At 41.3% G+C, this 19287-nt stretch overlaps 2 protein-coding genes across 13 annotated transcripts in view; one reads left to right on the top strand and one right to left on the bottom strand.

Moving 5' to 3' along the window:
• LONP2 (lon peptidase 2, peroxisomal) overlaps positions 1-19287 on the top strand; it is a 163666-nt gene that overhangs the window by 8588 nt on the left and 135791 nt on the right. For 2 of the 4 annotated variants that reach the window (XM_039503742.1, XM_039503743.1), the window contains exon 1: positions 17011-17143. The exons of 1 other annotated variant lie outside the window; for it this stretch is intronic. The gene's annotated coding sequence lies outside the window, so the exon portion shown is untranslated. Of the gene's footprint in view, positions 1-17010; positions 17144-19287 lie in introns of those variants that run through there. One more of the 4 variants, XM_039503744.1, reaches the window with a different exon arrangement.
• Positions 1-19287, bottom strand: part of ABCC12 (ATP binding cassette subfamily C member 12) — a 93220-nt gene that overhangs the window by 34400 nt on the left and 39533 nt on the right. For all 9 annotated transcript variants that reach the window (XR_005589069.1, XR_005589070.1, XM_039503726.1 and 6 more), the window contains 2 exons: positions 13145-13217; positions 9588-9791 (listed from right to left, as the gene is read on the bottom strand). Coding sequence is in view for 7 of the 9 variants with exons in the window: in XM_039503726.1 (XP_039359660.1) it covers positions 9588-9791; positions 13145-13217 (277 nt within the window). In the remaining 2 variants the exon portion in view is untranslated. The remainder of the gene's footprint in view (positions 1-9587; positions 9792-13144; positions 13218-19287) is intronic.

Here is a 19287-nt window from a genome sequence, read left to right as displayed (position 1 = left end):
CCTTCCCACCCACGTATTCCTCAGTTGGCAAGAGCAAATGCGACAAATACACAGTTTTGCCAAAATAAAGTTGGGACAGCCAGGACAGGGCTTAAAAAAGGGACTGCCCCAGCCAAAACAGGATGTATGGTCACCTTAGCCCTGTTCAGCCAGACTGAGGGAGCTAGATTAATTGGGGTCAAGTGATAGCATGAAACAGCTCGGCCTCTTAAAAGGACTAAGAAAGCTCAGTTGGGGGGGTAATCACAGGGAGCAAGTTGGGTTCCTGTCAGGAGCGGCTCTATGGTTTTTGCCGCCCCTAGCACGAAAAACGGTACAACAAAGAATTGCAAGGCCTGATTGCCCGAATGAAACGACATCATGAGAAGTATTCCTTCTCAGGAGGAAGCTGCGTTGAAGATGATGAAAGGAACATGTCTGAACATGCGGGATCTTCAGGTTGGTAAACTTTTTTATTTCATACTTCTTTCCTAAGGCCTGCCTGTCTTCCTTCTGAACTATTCTTGAATTCTCATGTTTGAGCAAAAAATATACTTGGTACTGTAATTTTAGATGCAGTTGTGATAAAAAATAAATAGCTGAAATAGGCAGATCTTCCTTTTACAATTTCACCTTTAAAGTAGTACTGAGTGTCAGTGAGTAATACTAAATGTAATGAGTAATACTAAATGAGCAGTATGGTAATCATAATGAAATAACTGCATTGGCTTATTTTGTTTAGGAGAATCCATCCTCAACATACAGGATTCTGAAGACTATCCACCTTCATGATCACCATCATTTTCTATAGTTTCAGAGTTATCTGCCAGTGTTAGTGTTTCAGTCACACCATATATATCACATACCCACAGTATATCACCTGTAGCAAAAAGAACAAAAAATCTCTATCATCCAGAAACAACCATAGCTAAGTTTGTGATAAGAACCAGCAGATTACAAAAAGAGGTAATTGATGAAAAAATTGCCCGGTTTGTTTATGCAACAAACTCTCCTCTCTGTATGATTGAGAACTCACACTTCATTAACATGGTTCAGTCATTAAGACCAGGATACAGTCCACCCAACAGAGCAGATGTCGCAGGCAAATTGCTGAATAAAGTGTACAAAAGAGAAATTGAGCAGTGTGCAAAAGGTGTAGAGGGTGAAATTGTTAACCTGAGTCTTGATGGGTGGAGCAATGTTCACAATGATCCTGTTGTATGTGTGTGTCTGACAACAGAAGAAGGGAACGTCTTCCTTGCAGAAACAATTGATACATCAGAAAGTGCACACACAGCAGAATACTTACAAGAAGAAGCAGTAAAAACTATAACAAACTGTGAAAAAAAATTCAAATGTCTAGTACGCAGCTTGGTCACAGACAATGCTGCAAATGTATCCAAGATGAGAAGAAATTTAGAAGAGCATGACGAGAGTCCCAAGCTAATAACATATGGTTGCAGTGCTCATTTGATGCAACTCCTAGCCAAAGACGCAGTGTTCCAGAAATAAAGGCTAATGTTGAAATTGCAAAATACTTCTGTAACAACCACTTTGCAGCAGCTGCTCTGAAAAAAGTGGGAGGAATCAAGCTAACTCTCCCACAAGATGTGCAATGGAACTCAGTAGTGGACTATTTTGAGCACTATAGCAAGAACTGACCTAATCTGATGACAGTTTGTGAACAAAATCGTGAAAAAATAGATGGCACTGTCTTAGCCAAAGTTCTCAACATTGGGCTTAAGAGACATGTTGAACACATGCTGAGTATCCTGAAGCCTATTTCTGTAGTCTTGAACAAAATGCAGGGAAATAGCTGTTTTATTGCTGATGCTGTTGAAATTTGGAAGGAACTGAGTGAGATCTTAAAAAGAAAAATATGCAAAGACAGAGTTAAATTACAAGCATTAAAAATGAATTGGACGAGCACCATCTCCAGCTCATTTTCTTGCAAATACTCTCAATACTCAGCACCAGAGTCAAACCTTAACTGCTGCAGAAGAGGAGTTGGCTATGACATGGACATCCAGGAATAATCCCTCCATAATGCCAACTATAATAAACTTCAGAGATAAGGGTGAACCATTCAAGAAATATATGTTTGCTGATGATATTTTAAAGGAAGTCCCACCAGTGAACTGGTGGAAGTCACTTAAGCACTTGGAGTCAGAGACTGTTGAAGTGATAATCTCACTTTTAACAGCAGTAGCTTCTTTTGCCGGTGTAGAAAGAATATTTTCTTCCCTTGGACTAATTCATTCCAAATTGAGAAATTGTTTGGGACCTGAAAAAGCAGGAAAGCTTGTTTTTCTTTTCCAGATTATGAACAAACAGGAAAATGAAGGTGAAGATGACTGAATTAGCTGCAGAAGGCAATATTTTAAGTTTCTCATGTTGACCTGGCTGACATAGTTAATTTTTGTTTTTGTTTTTTAAATATTTCATTTAACTATTTTAGTTAAAAACAATTTTAACAAAAACAAACCTGAGTTTAAAAAACTTGAATGTTTAACTAAATTCAAAAATGCATATGCTTGTTTTGTTAAAATATTATATGTTTGCTGTTGAAGAAAAAAATCCAGAATACATAATATTGTTGTTTTAGTTAAATAAAACAATTTAAATGTCTGTCTGGTAATGTTCTCCTCCTAATACAGCATGGCAAGAAAATCCTCCAAATATTAATGATTAACCTGTTGAATTGGAGATAGTTCACCTCCCAATGACTTCATAAATATCTGCTTCAATTACGTTTGGTAAATGCCAAATTTTTGATATCGCTGTAAAAGTAATCTGAAAAGTTTTCAAAATAAATCACTTTAAAAAGGTATAGTGCGTACCTTCTAAAAATGAAACCTTCATCTATCTCTGAGTTGTGAAGAATATGTATTAAGTTTATGACAACCAACAAGAATGCACTTTTATGTAGAAATCCATGATTAAATTGAGTCTTCCTGACTAGTGATTTAAATCATGATTTAAATAAATCTGATTTAAATCAAATCCACCCTGTCCAGGAGGTATCCCACAGTGCTCTGCTGTGACCACTCTGGAGAGCACTTTCAACTGCACGTTAACCAGGTACATAGGAAATGGCTACTCCCCTGTTAAAGCCCCGGGAACTTTTGAATTTTCATTTCCTGTTTGATCAGCGTGGCGAGCTCGCCAGCACTGCTGATCATGGAGACTCAAGGCCACAAACATGCTCCAGCATGGAGTACACAGGAGGTGGTGGAGCTTATTGTGGTGTGGGGGAGAAGAGTCTGTGCAGGCAGAGCTCCGATCCAGCAGAAGACATGCTGACATTTATCCCAAGATTGCACAGGGCATGGGGAAAAGGGCTACACCAGGGACATGCAGCAGTGCAGAATGAAAATAAAGGAGCGATGGCAAGCATACCAGAAGACAAGGGAGGCAAACAGTCATTCTGGTTCTGCCCCACAGACATGCTGCTTTTATGAGGAGCTGCATGTGATTCTCAGTGGCAACCCCACCACTACCCCAAAACGCGCCATGAATACCTCCCGGAAGCACTGGGTGACCTCGAGCCACAACGAGGAGGACATTGTTACAAGGAAGAGGAGGAGGAGGAGAATGTGAGGCAGGCAGGCAGAGTATCCATTCTCCCCGACAGCCAAGAACTGTTTTTAACCCTGGAGCCCATCCCTTCAAAGGGCCAGTGGCCAGCAGAGCATGATGCCGAGGAAGGCACCTCTGGTGAGTATACATTTCCAATCAAACTGTAGGGGTTACATGCTATTATTTTTTATGTTTAATCTGGACAAAAAATTAGGGGTAGTGGGTATCGGTGGCCACTCCATCTATGCAGAGGGTGCTCAAACAAGACTGTTTATGTGCAAAGGGATGGCCCAGGAATCCTCCATGAAGATCTTTAGGAAGCTTTCATGGAGGTACTCTGCAATCCTTTGCAGAAGGTTTCTGGGAAGAGGCTGCCTTTATTTCGTCCACCACGGTAGGACACTTTCTGGCGCCACTCCAATGTTAATTCTGTGGGCATCATTGCAGCACACAGCAGTGCAGCATAAGGACCAAGTCTGTACCCAGACGCTTGCAGCATCTGCTCCCTTGCCACCTCTATTACCCTCAGGAGAGTGATATTGCATAGGGTCACCTAGGGGAAATGGGGGGAAGTTTTCAATGCCAACCCTTAAACCACAAACAGTTCAACAAGTAATCTGCCCCCCATTTGGTGAAATCTGGATCACACAACCACATTTTCCCAAACGTGCCATGGTTGTGGTTGGAAGGAATCACTGTGTATTGCAAGCAGCATTGAAAAAAAAGGGGGGGTGACGGCTTCCTGTTTGTCTCTCTTTCCCCCCTCCAACTCGATGCCGCTTTACTAAACAAAAAACCCAAAAAACTATTTGGGGGGCTTTACACTGGTGCCTGTCCTCAAGATCATCCAGGTTGCTGGGGGAAAGGGGGCTTTTCTCAAGTTACAACCTGTGATCCCAAGGATGTCTTCACAAAAACAGCAGCACAAGACTTCTCACCCATGCCTTGTGGCCTTACCATGGCTGGAGCAGCAAACCGACTCTTGCAATAGCCAGCAGTTGTGATTACGTTGTGACTTGCAGTGAAGTGTATTGAGGGGCGGGGTTTTTTATACAAAAATTAACCTTGCACCAGAAACCATGTATGCACGGTCAATGCTACCCTTGTGTTTTGCATTCCTTGCAGCTGAAACCTTGTCCGTCGGCGTATCCTCCACACTGGGACATGACTTTCCCAGATTAGAAGGTAGAAAAAGAAGACTCAGGAGGACATGTTCAATGAGTTAATGCGTGCCTCCGAGAGTGACCACATGGAGCTCAGAGCATGGAGGATTACATTGTCTGAGAACCTGGATATGGACAGGGAGGACAGGAGAGCATGCAGGGAACAAGAGCATGCCATGGAGGAAGGAGGAGTCCAGGCTGTGGATTATGAAGGAGCAGTCAGACATGTTGAGGCGTCTGGTAATAGTTCAGGAAAGGCAGCTGGATGCTGGAGTCCCTCTGCAGCCTATGCTGAACATGTTGCCATCATCGCCCAGTTCTACATCCTCCTCCCCCAAAATGTCCTATGGGGAGGGGGCGAAGTTCAGTATTGCTTGCACTCAACACCAGGGCAGGGTACAAGGACCAGAAGGTGCACATTCTCACACCTTTGATTGTTATTGCAGTGCATCTGTAAGCAAGCTTTTCTTGTTTCTCCCCCCACTGTTTTATCAGCACTTTTGCCCCAGGTTATCTTACTTTTCTTTGCTGTCTCTGTGTGTTTGTGTGCATAATAAAACTTAATGGATTGAGGAGAAAAGGCTCTTTATTCATTCAAAACACCATGGTTGGTGGGGTTTGAGTTTACATGGAAGAAAATGCGATGGAGGAAACAGTTTGGTAAGAAACAACACAGATAAGTGTCACATTACTCTGGCTCATTGCTGGCTTTCAAAGGCTCATGGAGATGAAGAGCCCCTCGATGTTCTCTTCTTACTGGCCTGGTGTCTGGCTGCTCAAAATTGGCTGCCAAGTGATCTGCCTCAACCTTCCTTCCCAGCAGAAACTTTTCTCCTTTTGTTTCATAGATATTATGGCTCACACAGCAGGCAGCAGTAACAATAGGGATATTGCTTTCATTGAAATCTAATCTAGTCAGCAAACAGTGCCAGTGACCTTTTAAACGTTCAAAGGCACATTCCACCACCATTCTGCACTTGCTCAGCCTATGGTCGAACCAGTCCTTACTGCTGTCCAGGCTGCTTATGTATGGCTTCATGAGCCATGGGAGCAAGAGGTAGGCAGGGTCTCCCAGGACCACAACTGGCATTTCAGCATCACCAATGGTTCTTTTGCAGTCTGGAAAGAAAGTCCTTGCTTTCAGCTTTCTGAACAGACCGGCGTTCCTAAAGACACACACGTCATGCACCTTTCCCTACCATCTCATGTGGATGTTGGTGAAATGGCCCCTGTGATCCACCAACACTTGCAACACCATTGAGAAGTACCCCTTTCGGATTATTTACTCTTTGGCAAGATGGTCTGTTGCCAAGATAGGGATATGCGTTCCATCTATCACCCCACCGCAGTTAGGGAACCCCATCATGGCAAAACCATCCACTATGTCCTGCATGTTTCCCAGAGTCACTACCCTTTTTAGCAGAAGTCTGTTGATGGCCTTGCAAACTTGGATCACAACATCCCCCGGTAGATTTACCCACTCCAAATTGATGTCCCACTGACCGGTAGCAGTCTGGCGTTGCAAGCTTCCATAGAGCTATTGCCACTCACTTCTCCACTGTCAGAGCAGCTCTCATTTTAGTATGCTGCACTTCAGGGCTGGGGAAAGCTCCAGTTCCTGGAAAGTGGCCTTATGCCTTCGAAAGTTCTGCAGCCACTGCTTGTTATCCCATAGCTGCACAATGATGCAGTCTCACCAGTCAGTACTTGTTTCCTGGGCCCAGAAACGGCGCTCAACCATGTCAAGGTGATGCGTGACTGTCACCAGCAACTGCGAATTGCTCCACTCTGTGTCTTCCAGCAGGGCTGCTTGTGTGTCATCACATTGTTCTGTTTGGCAGCTCTTGTATTGGCTGTGTAAATACTGCAGGATAAGGCGCGAGGTGTTTGTAATGCTCACAACAATAGTGTACAGCTGAGCGGGGTCCATGCTTATCGTGCTATGGCATCCGCGCGGGTAACCCAGGTTTACCAAGGAAAAAGGCGCAAAAAAGGCTTTGATTGTTTGCTACTGATTTCAGAGAGGGAGGAAGGTAAGTGCATCATGGGAGGCTAACGCCATGTTTCCATAACCACCCACGCCAATGTTTGGTCCCATAAGGCATTGCAAGCCCAACCCCAAATTCCACTTAGCTAGGTGCATTGTGGGATAGCTACGCACAGTGCAGTGCTCCGTGTGTCGATACAAGCCCTGATAGTGAGGATGCACTCCGCTGACACAATGAGCGTAGTGTGGACATGAAAGATTGACTTGCTTAAATCGGAGGGTCATTGTCGACTTACTTGAAGTCAAATTAACTTTGTAGTGTAGACATGGCCTTTGGCTATGTTCGTGCAGCCTGCAGAAGTTAGCCTCCCAGAGCTGGACAGACTTGGGCTCATGCTACTGTGCTAAAAATAATTGTGTAGATTATTGCAGTTTGGGCTCTGAAGACTCCAGTGTGGGGAGTAAGTAGGCTTCGGAGCCTGAGCTCCAGCCCGAGCTGCAATTTTAAAGTGCTGTCCTCATAACTAGTTATAGAGTGTTAGCATACGCTCTATAATGCTAAGTCTGTCAACTTGCAATGGGAGGCATGCTGCCATATGCTGTATAGACAAACCCTTAAAGGGAGCCTAGAAAACAAGTGGAGGAGGAGCCCGTGTGGAGGGGAAAGAACATTTTGTTTGTTTGGGACTTTTAGAAGTTTGGAATTTTGTAAGCTGGTTTGTGACTTGTCTGTAGGCCTAAGCCACATCTCCAGCACTGACCTGTGTGTGGAGGGCTGGGGAGCCCTACCTTGGGGAAGGAAAGAGAGTCTGCAGCACAACCATATGTGGCCCACAATGGCTGCTCTGAGTGGACCACACCCTATTACAGTGTGTGTCTAGTGTTGTGACCAGAAATTCAATCCTGCACCTGAAAAACCTTCTCACTGAAAGGATTGGTTTTGATGACTCAGCATGTTCTGTCAAAAAAAAATCAGTCAAATTCCTGAACAGCTGTAGAGGTTGAGATTAAGTTTAGAGAATAAAGGAAATAGCTAGCTAGACCCGGTTGAGGGAGCGCAGAGGCTCAAAGGAAGAGAATATCAGCAAAGGAAACTATTTTAACCTGTCTGAGCAATGGGAGAGACCCACCCAGGGAAGGGGACTGGTGAGCATTCTCTTTGCTTTTAGGACGTGTTTTTTTCTGAGCACCCAGTGCTCCATTTGAAATCAGTGGGATCTATACATACACTACATCTGAAAATCAAGATGTAAATGTCTGGGACCCTATTGCTATATGCATTGAGACTGGTATTCTGACACTGGGGGGAAAATCAAGGTCACAGACAGGGGGCCTGATCTGAGGCCAATGAAAAGACTCCTGGTGGCTTCCATGCACCTTGGATCAAGTCCATGGAGACTGCTGCTCAGTTATGTTTCAGCTTTAAGTTTTGTAGCTTCTGGCTCATTCGTGCTAATTTACAGCTTAACTTTCTTGTACCTGGGCATTATGTATACCACAAAAGTGTAAGTTCCAAATATAGGATATTGGGGTTAATTTTCAATGGCTATTAACTTAATGCAACAAACAGTCAAATGAAAGGCAGAGGCTATTTAATGCTTTTTCCATTATTATAAGTTATTCATGCTAATCTCCAGTGGGAAACTAGAGCTCCCAATATACTAACTACCAATATCCTATATTTTATTATTATGATTTTTCCCATAAGGTAGCTTAAACTAGGGGAGAGGGATAGCTCAGTGATTTGAGCATTGGCCTGCTAAACCCAGGGTTGTGGGCAAAATCAGTACTTGGTCCTGCTAGTGAAGGCAGGGGGCTGGACTCAATGACCTTTCAGGGTCCCTTCCAGTTCTATGAGATAGGTATATCTCCATATAACTCTATAAAGTGATTAAAGAGGGCTCCCTATGTCCAGTGCTAACAAGTGTGAAATGAAGCACTGGAGGCAGTTGATTAAATTGTCCTCACTCCTAGAATGTTCTCCAGAAATGGAAACTGAGGTGGAGTCTAAAAAAGAAACATCTATCTATATATCTACTCCCATCATCATAATACTTGAGTGCCTTGCACATATTATATTATATACAATAATAATTTTAACCTGAAGAGAGAAGGCCAAAACTATAAACAAATAGCAATTTTGTCTTATTGATAGCAACTGTTAAATTATTTAACCTTCAGAAAAAGGAACTAACTGTGAGAGGCTATTTTATTACCTATGAAAGTATCCGTATCCCCAGATTTTAGAGACATCTAAACACCAGTTAATTGGTTCCTACAGTCAGTGTCCTGTGTATTCCGCCATTCCATGGCTGCAGAATTTGCCATGCAATGCACTCCCTTTTTCAGAATCTAAGCTTTAATTTAAAAAAAAAAAAGATATTTCCAATCCTTTTGATCGCAAAGAAAACCTTGAAATTATGTAATGAATGTAAACCAATGCAGAGTTGTCTGCATGAGTCCAGACAACCTAAAATAATAACTCTAAGCCATATTCATCTCAATAAGATATTAACCATGAAACCTAAGGATCACATTTAAAATGACTTAACTATTTCACTGATGATCTTTATAGCAGACCTGCCTACGGTCATTCAAGAAGTCTGTGTTAGAGCCTGAACTTAGCACCTGGACCTAAACATTAATTATCAGGCTGTCCCACATTCTCCTTTTATGTTCTGGTTCCCCAACAGAACACTTACCATACAATCTCCAACATACTAAAAATAGAAAGAAAGTGTCTCCTCTATTAAGTACAGTTTTGCTTACATTGTTTTGTTTGTGATATTAATATTATTTTACATGTATACTTATATATATATACTTATATACTTCACATTTATAATTATTGCATTAATAATATTAATTGTTTTAATTACCTGTAGTTGATGAGTTACAAGAACTACTGTTTTTCCTTTAAGGGCCTCTTTTATGCATTTCTCAAAAATGTATTTTCCAACATGTGCATCGACTGCTGATAGGGGGTCGTCCAACAAGTAAATGTCTCTGTTGGCATAAACAGCACGAGCTAAGCTGATTCTTTGCTTCTGGCCTCCAGAGAGGTTGAGACCTCTTTCACCTATCTTTAAGTGGGAAAAAATCACTGCATGAGTTTATTGGTAATACACCTCTACCTTGATATAATGCGACCCGATATAACACGAATTTGGATATAATGCGGTAAAGCAGTGCTGGGGGGGGGGCGCAGGCGCACACTCCTGCGGATCAAAGCAAGTTCCATATAACGCAGTTTCACCTATAATGTGGTAAGATCTTTTGGTTCCCACCTTTAACAATACCCTAGCCTCAACACTGCATGAGAGCATTAATATTAGTGTGAACCCAAATCTTGATGTGAAACTTGAACCTATGCCTTTCTTAACCCTGAAATACAAGTGCAAGGTGCAATCATGTGAGTCCCACTAAGACATACATATAAAGAAACTTTCTACAGCAGCTTATAAAAGAGATTTTTAAGGTGTCAAGCGGTTCGGAGCCAAAGAAGGAGGAGGAGAAGGTGAATGAGGTCAGGTAGTACTGTTTCTGTCCCTGATGGGATCACTTCTGTGACTAATCAGAACAGTGTAAACTGTAAATATTAATCAGTTATACAAACGGAAATCCATGCCGTTTGGCTAATTGGTAAGTTGTTAGCTATATCTGTTGAACACACAATTCACAATTTGTGCAGTTTTTGTAATATTTGCAGTTAAGAATCTGAATCTGCAGATAAGACTGCAAACTATAATTTGCAGACCAAGACAATTGTGACTAATTTCAAATAATGAATACATCTGATAATTTCACGGTCTGTTCCCAAATAGCAAGAAAACAGAAGAAAATGCAAAATCCATCAGTTAAACTATTACAATTTTTTGATCATCAATACTATCAGTATTAGTTTTATGGACCAAAACAAGAACACTTTAGAAAAGTGACTGACAAAAGAGAGATAAGGCGGGAATCTTTCATTGCAGAAAGGAAATCTGTGTTATCTAAACCTTATTTCTTAACTTTTCCAGGTTGGCAACCCCTTATTTGAAGTCAATTTTCACGAGCTCCTTACATTTTTTATAAAAGTAAGTTTTATTTTTAAATATCAACTATAAGCTTATATAATTTATTTGTGTGTGTATTTCAGGAGATTGACAGTGAATACTTGACCTTGAAGTGTAAAGGTGTATAGCAAGTAGGGATGAGAGAGTTTCTTTGTTTTAGATTGTAATAAAAATTTCAATGCCTTGTGACCCTCCTAATTGCTTTCCATGACCCTCCTGGGTGTTGCAACTCACCAGTTGAAAAATATTGATCTAAACATTCAGGGTCAGAGTCTCAGTTGCTGTAACTTGATATAGCTCCATTGACTTCAGTTTACACAGTTGAGTCAGGAATCAGTTATAAATGACTGGCAAACACTAATTATGGAGATGCACAGGAACATTCTCTCGGCAGTGAAACAGCTCAGGGAATACTACCATTCTCCCAAATCTGTTTCCAGAAGATAATGGCTTCTTTGTATATTTAAAGACCTGGCGTGAACCCTTCTATGTTCGTTCAGCTAGTATGTCTTTGTTTCCTTGTCTGTGAGGACATGAACCCATTTTCCTTACAGGACTTGAGAGCTAGGTGCACAGATATTTATGTACAACTTGATCTCCAGAGGATAGTGTACAAGAGATATGTTACGAAAGGCGCTGAGTAGTAAATTCTCACCCATTTTGGGAATAATCTGTCACAAATGTGACCTGCAATTGATGAACACAACACAAAAAGAAAGTCAAATTGGACTCTAAGGCCTACTAACAAATAGTGCTTGACAGGATAGTTGACAAACAGTAACAGGTGAATCTTAATATTTTGGGGGCCATTGTGCTCTAAGAATGTTCTACAAAGAAGATATCTTTTAGCCTTGGTAACAGATCCAGTACAGGAAGTCTAGAAACCACACAGACAAATTGAAAGTATTTGAAGAGGTGGGTGTTATTGCATTGAATTATAGTGCTATCACAGTAGAAATTTGTAAAATAAATACATACAAAGAATTGTCAGTCATCCTTTTTCTGCTGGAGAATGCTTTTCAGGGTTATATCAGCTGTGTTAAGAATGTTTACGTAAAACAGACATTTCTCCTATAACACAACTTTGATTTTTTGTCATTTAATAAAAAATAGATGTCACTTGGGTTTTTATTTCTTTTCTTTTCTTTTCTTTTCTTTTCTTTCTTTAAGCAGCAGCATAACATTATTTTATGTGCATTAAGGTTTTCTTGAAGATTAGGGCCAGATTCAAATCCTGATGAGGTCAAGGTGAGTTTTTCAATTGACTTCAGCAGACTTTAGTTTAGGCCGCAAGAGCAACACCTAGATAGCATGGTTGATAGTTGAGAGTGCTCCTCACCCAGGTAGTAGGAATATGTATGCATATAATGGTAGCAGATAGATTAGGCTATTATTGCTGCCCATCACCCTGTATACTCTGTGGCAAACTGGATCTCTGGATTGTGCAGAAGCACTCTGGTGTCACAGACTGGAAATTCTATGGCAGCTTCATTTAAACATTAAAAATAGAGGGTTTTATTTAAGCAAATATGAATAATACAAAGAATACAGTGACCCCTGTATTTTTATATTAAATTCATTTATTTTATGCTGGTCTAGATGAAAGGAGGGGGGAGATAAATCTGTAGTCCTTCCCTGTCCTCTTTGTCTCTTTTCTGCTTTCATATGGGCCATAAAATTTGTGTGCAAGGAATAGTGCAGTTAATATGTGGGAATATGAGTACTGTGGGGTATTTTCTCTTTTGTGATATATAATACTTTTGTAAGTGTTTTATATGTTGGCACCTAGAACTTGTTTGGTTTGTTATAAAAAAAAATGAAAAAGTTTAATAAATAAAAATATTTTATGCTGCCCCCACTTTTTTGGTTTTCAGTATGTTGCAGATTTTTGAATTGACAACACAGAACTACTTTGTAGAAGCTGTTGGAGGAAGCTGGATAGGAGCTTGGCAGTTTGATGGGGCTCAATTAGATTTTTTTTTTTTTTTTACTCCTAGGAGAGTGGGGCTGTAAGCGTTGGGTTTTGGGATAATCACACTACCAAGATGTATTCAGCTTGTCTGCAATCTTTGAAAGACCATATTTGTAAAATTTCTTTTCTGCAACCATAGAACTAGAAATAAGTCTTTTAAAAATATTTTGAAATCCCCATTTCTCTAAAACTTTAAAACAAATGTCCAGAAAAAAAAATCTAGCCTGGGATTTGGTGTGGAATATGAATTTTTTTTTTGGGGGGGGGGGGGGAGGTGTAAATCGGAGTGAAAGTGGGTTGAAAATTGGACATAATGGGACTCTATTGTCAACTTTTTACTATGGAGAGTTTAACAGGTCTCCATAATATGTGCCAATATTTTACTAGATTGCATAATGAGACTTACTTCAGTCAAATCTCCATAAGGAAGCGTTTCCATATCTGACTTCAGACTGCACACATTGATTGCATAATTGTACCTAAAGAATTAATGTTCAGAATTGTTTAATTCTTAAAAATATATTATTTTCTTCAGCACAAAATCTCATGCATTTTGAATTACTCTAGCATCTTTGTTGCAAATACATTGATTTGAACCATAATAATTCAGTGACCATGGCTATCATTCATTCCTTCAGATCCAGCCCTTTCCCTCCTGTTTTCTGTGTGTACAAGTTACAGGTACATCATACTGTGACACAGTTGCCTTTGAAGTTCTTATACAATATCATCATATGAGCAGATATACAGTGTTGTACTCTACAACCTCCAATTGAGACCAAGAGCATCAAATCTGCAATTCCAGCCTCACATACAAATCCAAAAATGTAGGAACTTGAGATTAGACTTTAATTTGGATTTCTCAACCCTGAATCACAATTGCTTGCAATATGTTGAGCCTTTTGACCAACCAAATACTGAACCTGATTCTCATTTACATTAAAGGGTCTTCACACCTCTTTGTCAGTGTAAAGAGGCCTTACTTTATTAGTAGTATTATAATGTATTTGAATTGTGTGGCACCCAGAGGCTCTACCCCATTGTGCTCAGCTGTGTACAAACATAATAAGGACATGGTCCCTGCCCTGAAGAGTTTACAATCTAAAAGGGCATAAGTTTGCATTGATGGCCACTTTAGGGCACCTTTACACTGCAGTGTAAAGGGGCCTTAGTGTAAATGAAAGTCAGGTTCTGAATGTTTAAAACTTTGTACTGTAAAACAAGAAGGATAAAGTGCAATCTTATATACAACCAACACATGCAAAATTTCTTCTTTCTGGAGAGGATGGGCTAGGTGTCTACCTACCAGAACTGGTCTCAGATATTAAAAGGAATTGTTCTTTTACTACTGTAAGATTATATTGCAAATATTAATCTTATGCTCTACTTTCATTCCATATTTTGCATAGAATGACTAACATTTCATTTATCAGCCCTGTTTCTGTGAGCATTATTCCATATCAGTTGCACCAAAAGCCTTATAAAACATTATTTGGTTCCTACCAAATTTATGTAGCAGCTATATGTTCAGAATCTTCTGGTTCTCCTGGAAGAAAATACCTACTGTATTAAGGTCTTGCAGTTGTTGCATCCCAATGTTGTTTTACAGGGCCTATACCTCACTGTCTCACCTTTTTTCAGAACCCTTTATTGTAAACATGCCCAGGGCCGTCCTTAGCCATAGGCAGAACAGGCAGCCGCCTAGGGCACCACTAGGTCTGGGGGCACTGCTCTGCTGTGAGCCCAGACAGACAGGAAGCAGTGGAGCATGTAAGAGCAGGCTGCTGGGTCCTAGAGAGAGCCGAATGCAGCACAGTCTGAGGGAGGGGATTGGCTGCTGAGGTTTCTGGGAAGGGGTTGGGGAAGGAACTCACCTGTAGGGTGACCAGATGTCCCGATTTTATAGGGACAGTCCTGATTTTTGGGTCTTTTTCTTATATAGGTTCCTATTTCCCCCCCAGCCCGTCCCGATTTTTCACATTTGCTGTCTGGTCACCCTAGGTGGGGGTAATTGGCACCTATATAAGAAAAAGAAAAAGCCCCAAATATCGGGACTGGCCCTATAAAATTAAGACATCTGGTCACCCTAGCTGGGGAGCGCGTCTCTCCCCCGGGCTGGCAGTGATCCATCTCATCCAGGGGGAGCTGCACAGGGCAGGATGTGCTGCTGTGGCTCCATGGGTGCCCCGTCCCTGAGATCAGATGCTGTGCTAACTTCACCATGGTCATTGGGCTGGTGGTGGTGCCCATTGGTGTATGATCGGAGATGAGGGTTTGCTGCTGCTGCCGCCACTCTGCACCCCAAGAGGTGGATTTTGGGGTCCTGCAGTTTTCCACCTATCTCCTCCTCTACTGTAGCTGTTGGACCAGCAGGCTGCAGGGTGAGCCAAGCATGAAAGCAGTACTGCGTTGCCATTTAGATTGTCATTTAACAAATTTGTTTGCCAAAAGAGCTTGCTAACAACCCTGAATTCAATTTCAATATATTTTTTTAAAAATCAATATCAGCCAAAAACAGAAAATTAAGTTGTTGGCAATTATTTGTGACAAGTTTGGTATGGGGAAGGGAGTGGGCCAATTTTCATCAGAGAAACAAAAAATGTTGACTGACCTTCCTATAGCCTTGTTACTGCTAAATAGAGCCCTCCAACAACTGTAATATGCTCATCTCCTTACTAATGTATAGAGCAGGGACAGCAACCTACAGCACACGTGCCAAAGGTGGCACGCGAGCTGATTTTCGATGGCACGCAGCGGCGGGCTGAGCGGCTCAGCCCTCCGCTGCTCTGGGGTTCTGGCTGCTGCCCCATTGCCACTCGGGGTCCCGGCCGCCAGCCCCACTCAGCACCCACTGCTGGCCTGGGGACCCCCAAGGAACCCCAGGCTGGCAGCAGGCTGAGCAGGCTGGCGGCTGATACCCTGGCTGAGCCACTCAACCTGCTGTCGGCCTGGGGTTCCATTCACTCAGCTGGTAGCAGGCTGAGCAGGACTAAATTCAACGAAATAGGAAAACAAGAGCAACTAATGACAAAGTGCAAGAACCTAGAGCAGTGATCCCCCAACCTTTTTTGTCTGGCAGGTGCCAGACGAAGGACCGTGGCAGTGGACGAGCATCCGCCGAAATTCGGTGGCATTTCAGCGGCGACGCCTCTGGATGACGCTGCTTATCGGCGGCAATTTGGCGGCATTTTGGCGGATGCTCGTCCGCCAGCCAGTACGCAGGTGCACTGAGAGGCCCCTGCGGGCACCATAGCACCCGCAGGCACCGCGTTGTGGACCCCTGACCTAGAGAGCCTCCTGAAGCATGGCGATCGTTTTGATTTAAATGGACTTGAACTGTATGAAGAATTGATGACACTGTCATCAATGTTGCCACATGCAAAATCGATAATGGACATTGTACAGTTTACTCATACCAGCAAACTTGTTGATATCTATCCTAATGTGTACGTTGCCACTCGTATTCTACTGACAATTCCTGTAACAGTAGCATCAGGAGAACGGAGTTTCTCCAAACTAAAGCTCATTAAAAACTATCTCCACTCTAGAAGGAGTCAGGAACACTTGACTGGTCTTGCTATTCTTGCAATCAAACAAGACATCACTTTATCTTTGTCATACAATGACACTATTACTGATTTTGCAGCCAAAAAAGCCAGAAAGATTGCTTTTAATTAAAAACTAATCCTTGTTTCAATACCTCTTCATATAAATTTCCAATGAAATGTTGACAAATTTAAAAAATTATATTATTTGCATCCTTCTGTCAAATCAGAATTTTTTCTATAGTGCTACTTCTTTAGTGCTAGTCCATCAGCACTATAGTGTGCTTAATTAAGTTAAACTGGTTTTAATAACATGCATGTGGCAAATTTTCCAATAGTGTAAGCTTATGTTTGTGTTGCTAAGAGCAAGACAGGCACAGGGGCACCAGTTTAATAATCCTGTCTAGGGCACCATAAATCCTAAGGACGGCCCTGAACATGCCATGTGGAATTAGAACCAAATTTCAGCTACTAATTCATATGTATGTGAAACAATCTCCAATTTGTATTTTGTGTTTGTATGCTGGTTTCTTAGGAAATTTGGAGAAACAAACACCAGAAATCCTGTTTTTCTTCCCCACGTAGTGCACATTTGCTGCACCCTGATGGTGCCTGAGCAGTAACATTGTGACATCAGCAGTAATCAGCCATTCATCACTCACTCCCTCCAGTTCAATTGCATACTTGAGGAGAGTCACTAGTGCCTTAGTTGTCATGGCAACTGCTGCCTGTGATAACTGATTTACCTCAGACAACTATGACATTATTACAGTGAAGGAGCCCAGGAGGAACCGGAATGAAAGCTGACTGTGCTCTTTTGGACTTGTCCTGTGGCAAGTTCCACTGTTTATTTTCAAAGGGTAATTATTACTTTTCTCAGATACAAAATTACTTTTCATGTATATTGTTTACATGCTTCTTTCAAATTGGAGGTTGAGACTTTATGAATACCTCCAGCTTTTTAAAAAACATGGGAAATTATAGGTCTGAATCCCTACTCATTTTTCACTGTCAGACAATTAAAACAGTCATTTAGAAGTTGTAGTAAAACTGAAGTTTAATTACCAAAAAACATGTTCTGACTACAGTTTAATTTAATTCCTTTCAATATATCGGTCAACATGGTATTGAGTGTTGAAATATGGAACTTCACAAAGATAAGAATGGCAACCAGATAAAGCTAATATGTAAGTGCTTTACTTAAATAGTACAGGGGGCTGAATTAAAGGTTGCATGGGCAACAATCGATCTGGCATTTCCAAACTTGGGAGTACTTGACTTCATAATCTTTTAATCCTTTTTAGTCTTTAACCCTGTACTTGTTTATGATTTTATGGTTTAGTTTATTGATCTTAACTAATGGCAAAAGAAGGGTTTTTTTTGTTTAATTTGTGTATATTCTTAGAATACTTATTGCCTTTTAACTACATGTAACTCTTCATAATCTAAAACCAGTATTCTTTGGAGCCATTTTCAGAAACTGATAAATGGAGTTTAAGAAGAACCATAGAACTTGATATGCTGCTTCAAAAATTGCTGTAATATATGAATGCCATAAGAAATGGCTATTAAATGTCTTTTTCTGATATTCCTATGTCTATGTTTTGATAAAATAGCTACTAAACTATTTAAGGAAAGTAACTTCTTGAATTTTTAAATACAAACCATATGTCTGGGATGTCTAACGGAAACATTTATCTGAAATGTATAGACAGGCAAATTCGTTCCATTTCCCACATGGCTCAACTTCACAAATTGGCAGGTTGACGACAATAGCAGGTATTGAGCAAAATGAACATCTGAGAAGCCTGGCTGCTCACCAGCATCTAGCCAGATTTGGCAGGTTAGACACTTGAACAAGTCCTTTTTAAAAAAAAAATAAGCACAGGGATTCTCAATCTATTGTCCATAAAAGTATGGCGGAACAAGGTTGGAACTAGAGTTATTAGCAATACAGAGGTAGCTTTTGTTAGTGCTTAGGGACAGGAACTTGCTGGTTTTATGCAATGCTGCATTAATAAGTAGCAGGAATGCAGAGGAAAGTTTATGGATATTTACAGGAGCTCTTTATTTTCTACATTTTCCCATATTTCTTTGGTTTGAAGTCTCCTAATTTAGTTAATTTGTTCCCATTTTAGATTTAAAAAGCCTCCTCTCACATATTAAAGTGACCTGTTGTGTGATATGTGTGGCCCATGTGAATACAAAGGAGAGAGGCATGTGCATCAGGTGTGTAACAGGTTGTCCTGCCCCTTTAAGGGCCTGAGGCAGCCAGCCATGTTCACTATTTAAATGCAGCTGTGAAGGAAACAGGTGTTCCCTATTAAGGAGCTGCAAGAACAGTGGGACAGCTGAGAGAATCTGCAGGAAGGGACAGCATACTACAGTAGTCCCAGAGGAAGGGATACTCCCGGAGGGAAGCCCTGCTAATTGTGGTTGGGTAGAAAGCCACAGCTGGAAGTTTTGTTTTCCTTTTGTGACTTGTTTGGACAAAAAAATGGAACCAGGAGAAAAGGGCTAAAAGCTGATTTGGGCATGGCTGATGATTCCCCAGGCTGGTGAGTGAAAATGTTCCCCAAGGACAATGAAAATAGAAGTTTCCATCCAACACATTACTGGTGTGAAATCCCCAGTGGTGACAAAGTGGAGAGGCCGTGGCTTATGTACTCAAAAACCCAGAATGCTGCATACTGTTTTTGTTGCAAACTCTTCCAGTCTAATGTTCCAGCCACATTGGGTTCTACAGGAACAAAGGACTGTAAAATCTGGCTAGAAGTCTGGCATGCCATGAGAAGACAGCAAATCATCAGAGAGCATTCCATAGGTGGAAAAAGCTTGAGATGAGACTATGGTTAAAGGCCACCATAGATGATCAGCATCAAGAGAAGATTGTATCAGAGGCTCTTTACTGGCAAAATGTTCTGAAAAGGCTCATTGCCATTGTGAGAATGCTTGCTACCCAAAAGCTAGCACTGCATGGCACTTCAGATCAGTTATATGTGCC

This window comes from Mauremys reevesii, linkage group 16 (genome assembly GCF_016161935.1).
Source record: "Mauremys reevesii isolate NIE-2019 linkage group 16, ASM1616193v1, whole genome shotgun sequence".
Lineage (NCBI taxonomy): Eukaryota > Metazoa > Chordata > Testudines > Geoemydidae > Mauremys > Mauremys reevesii.
The sequence above is the reverse complement of the archived record's forward strand: the minus strand, read 5'-3'. Positions and strand labels throughout refer to the sequence as shown.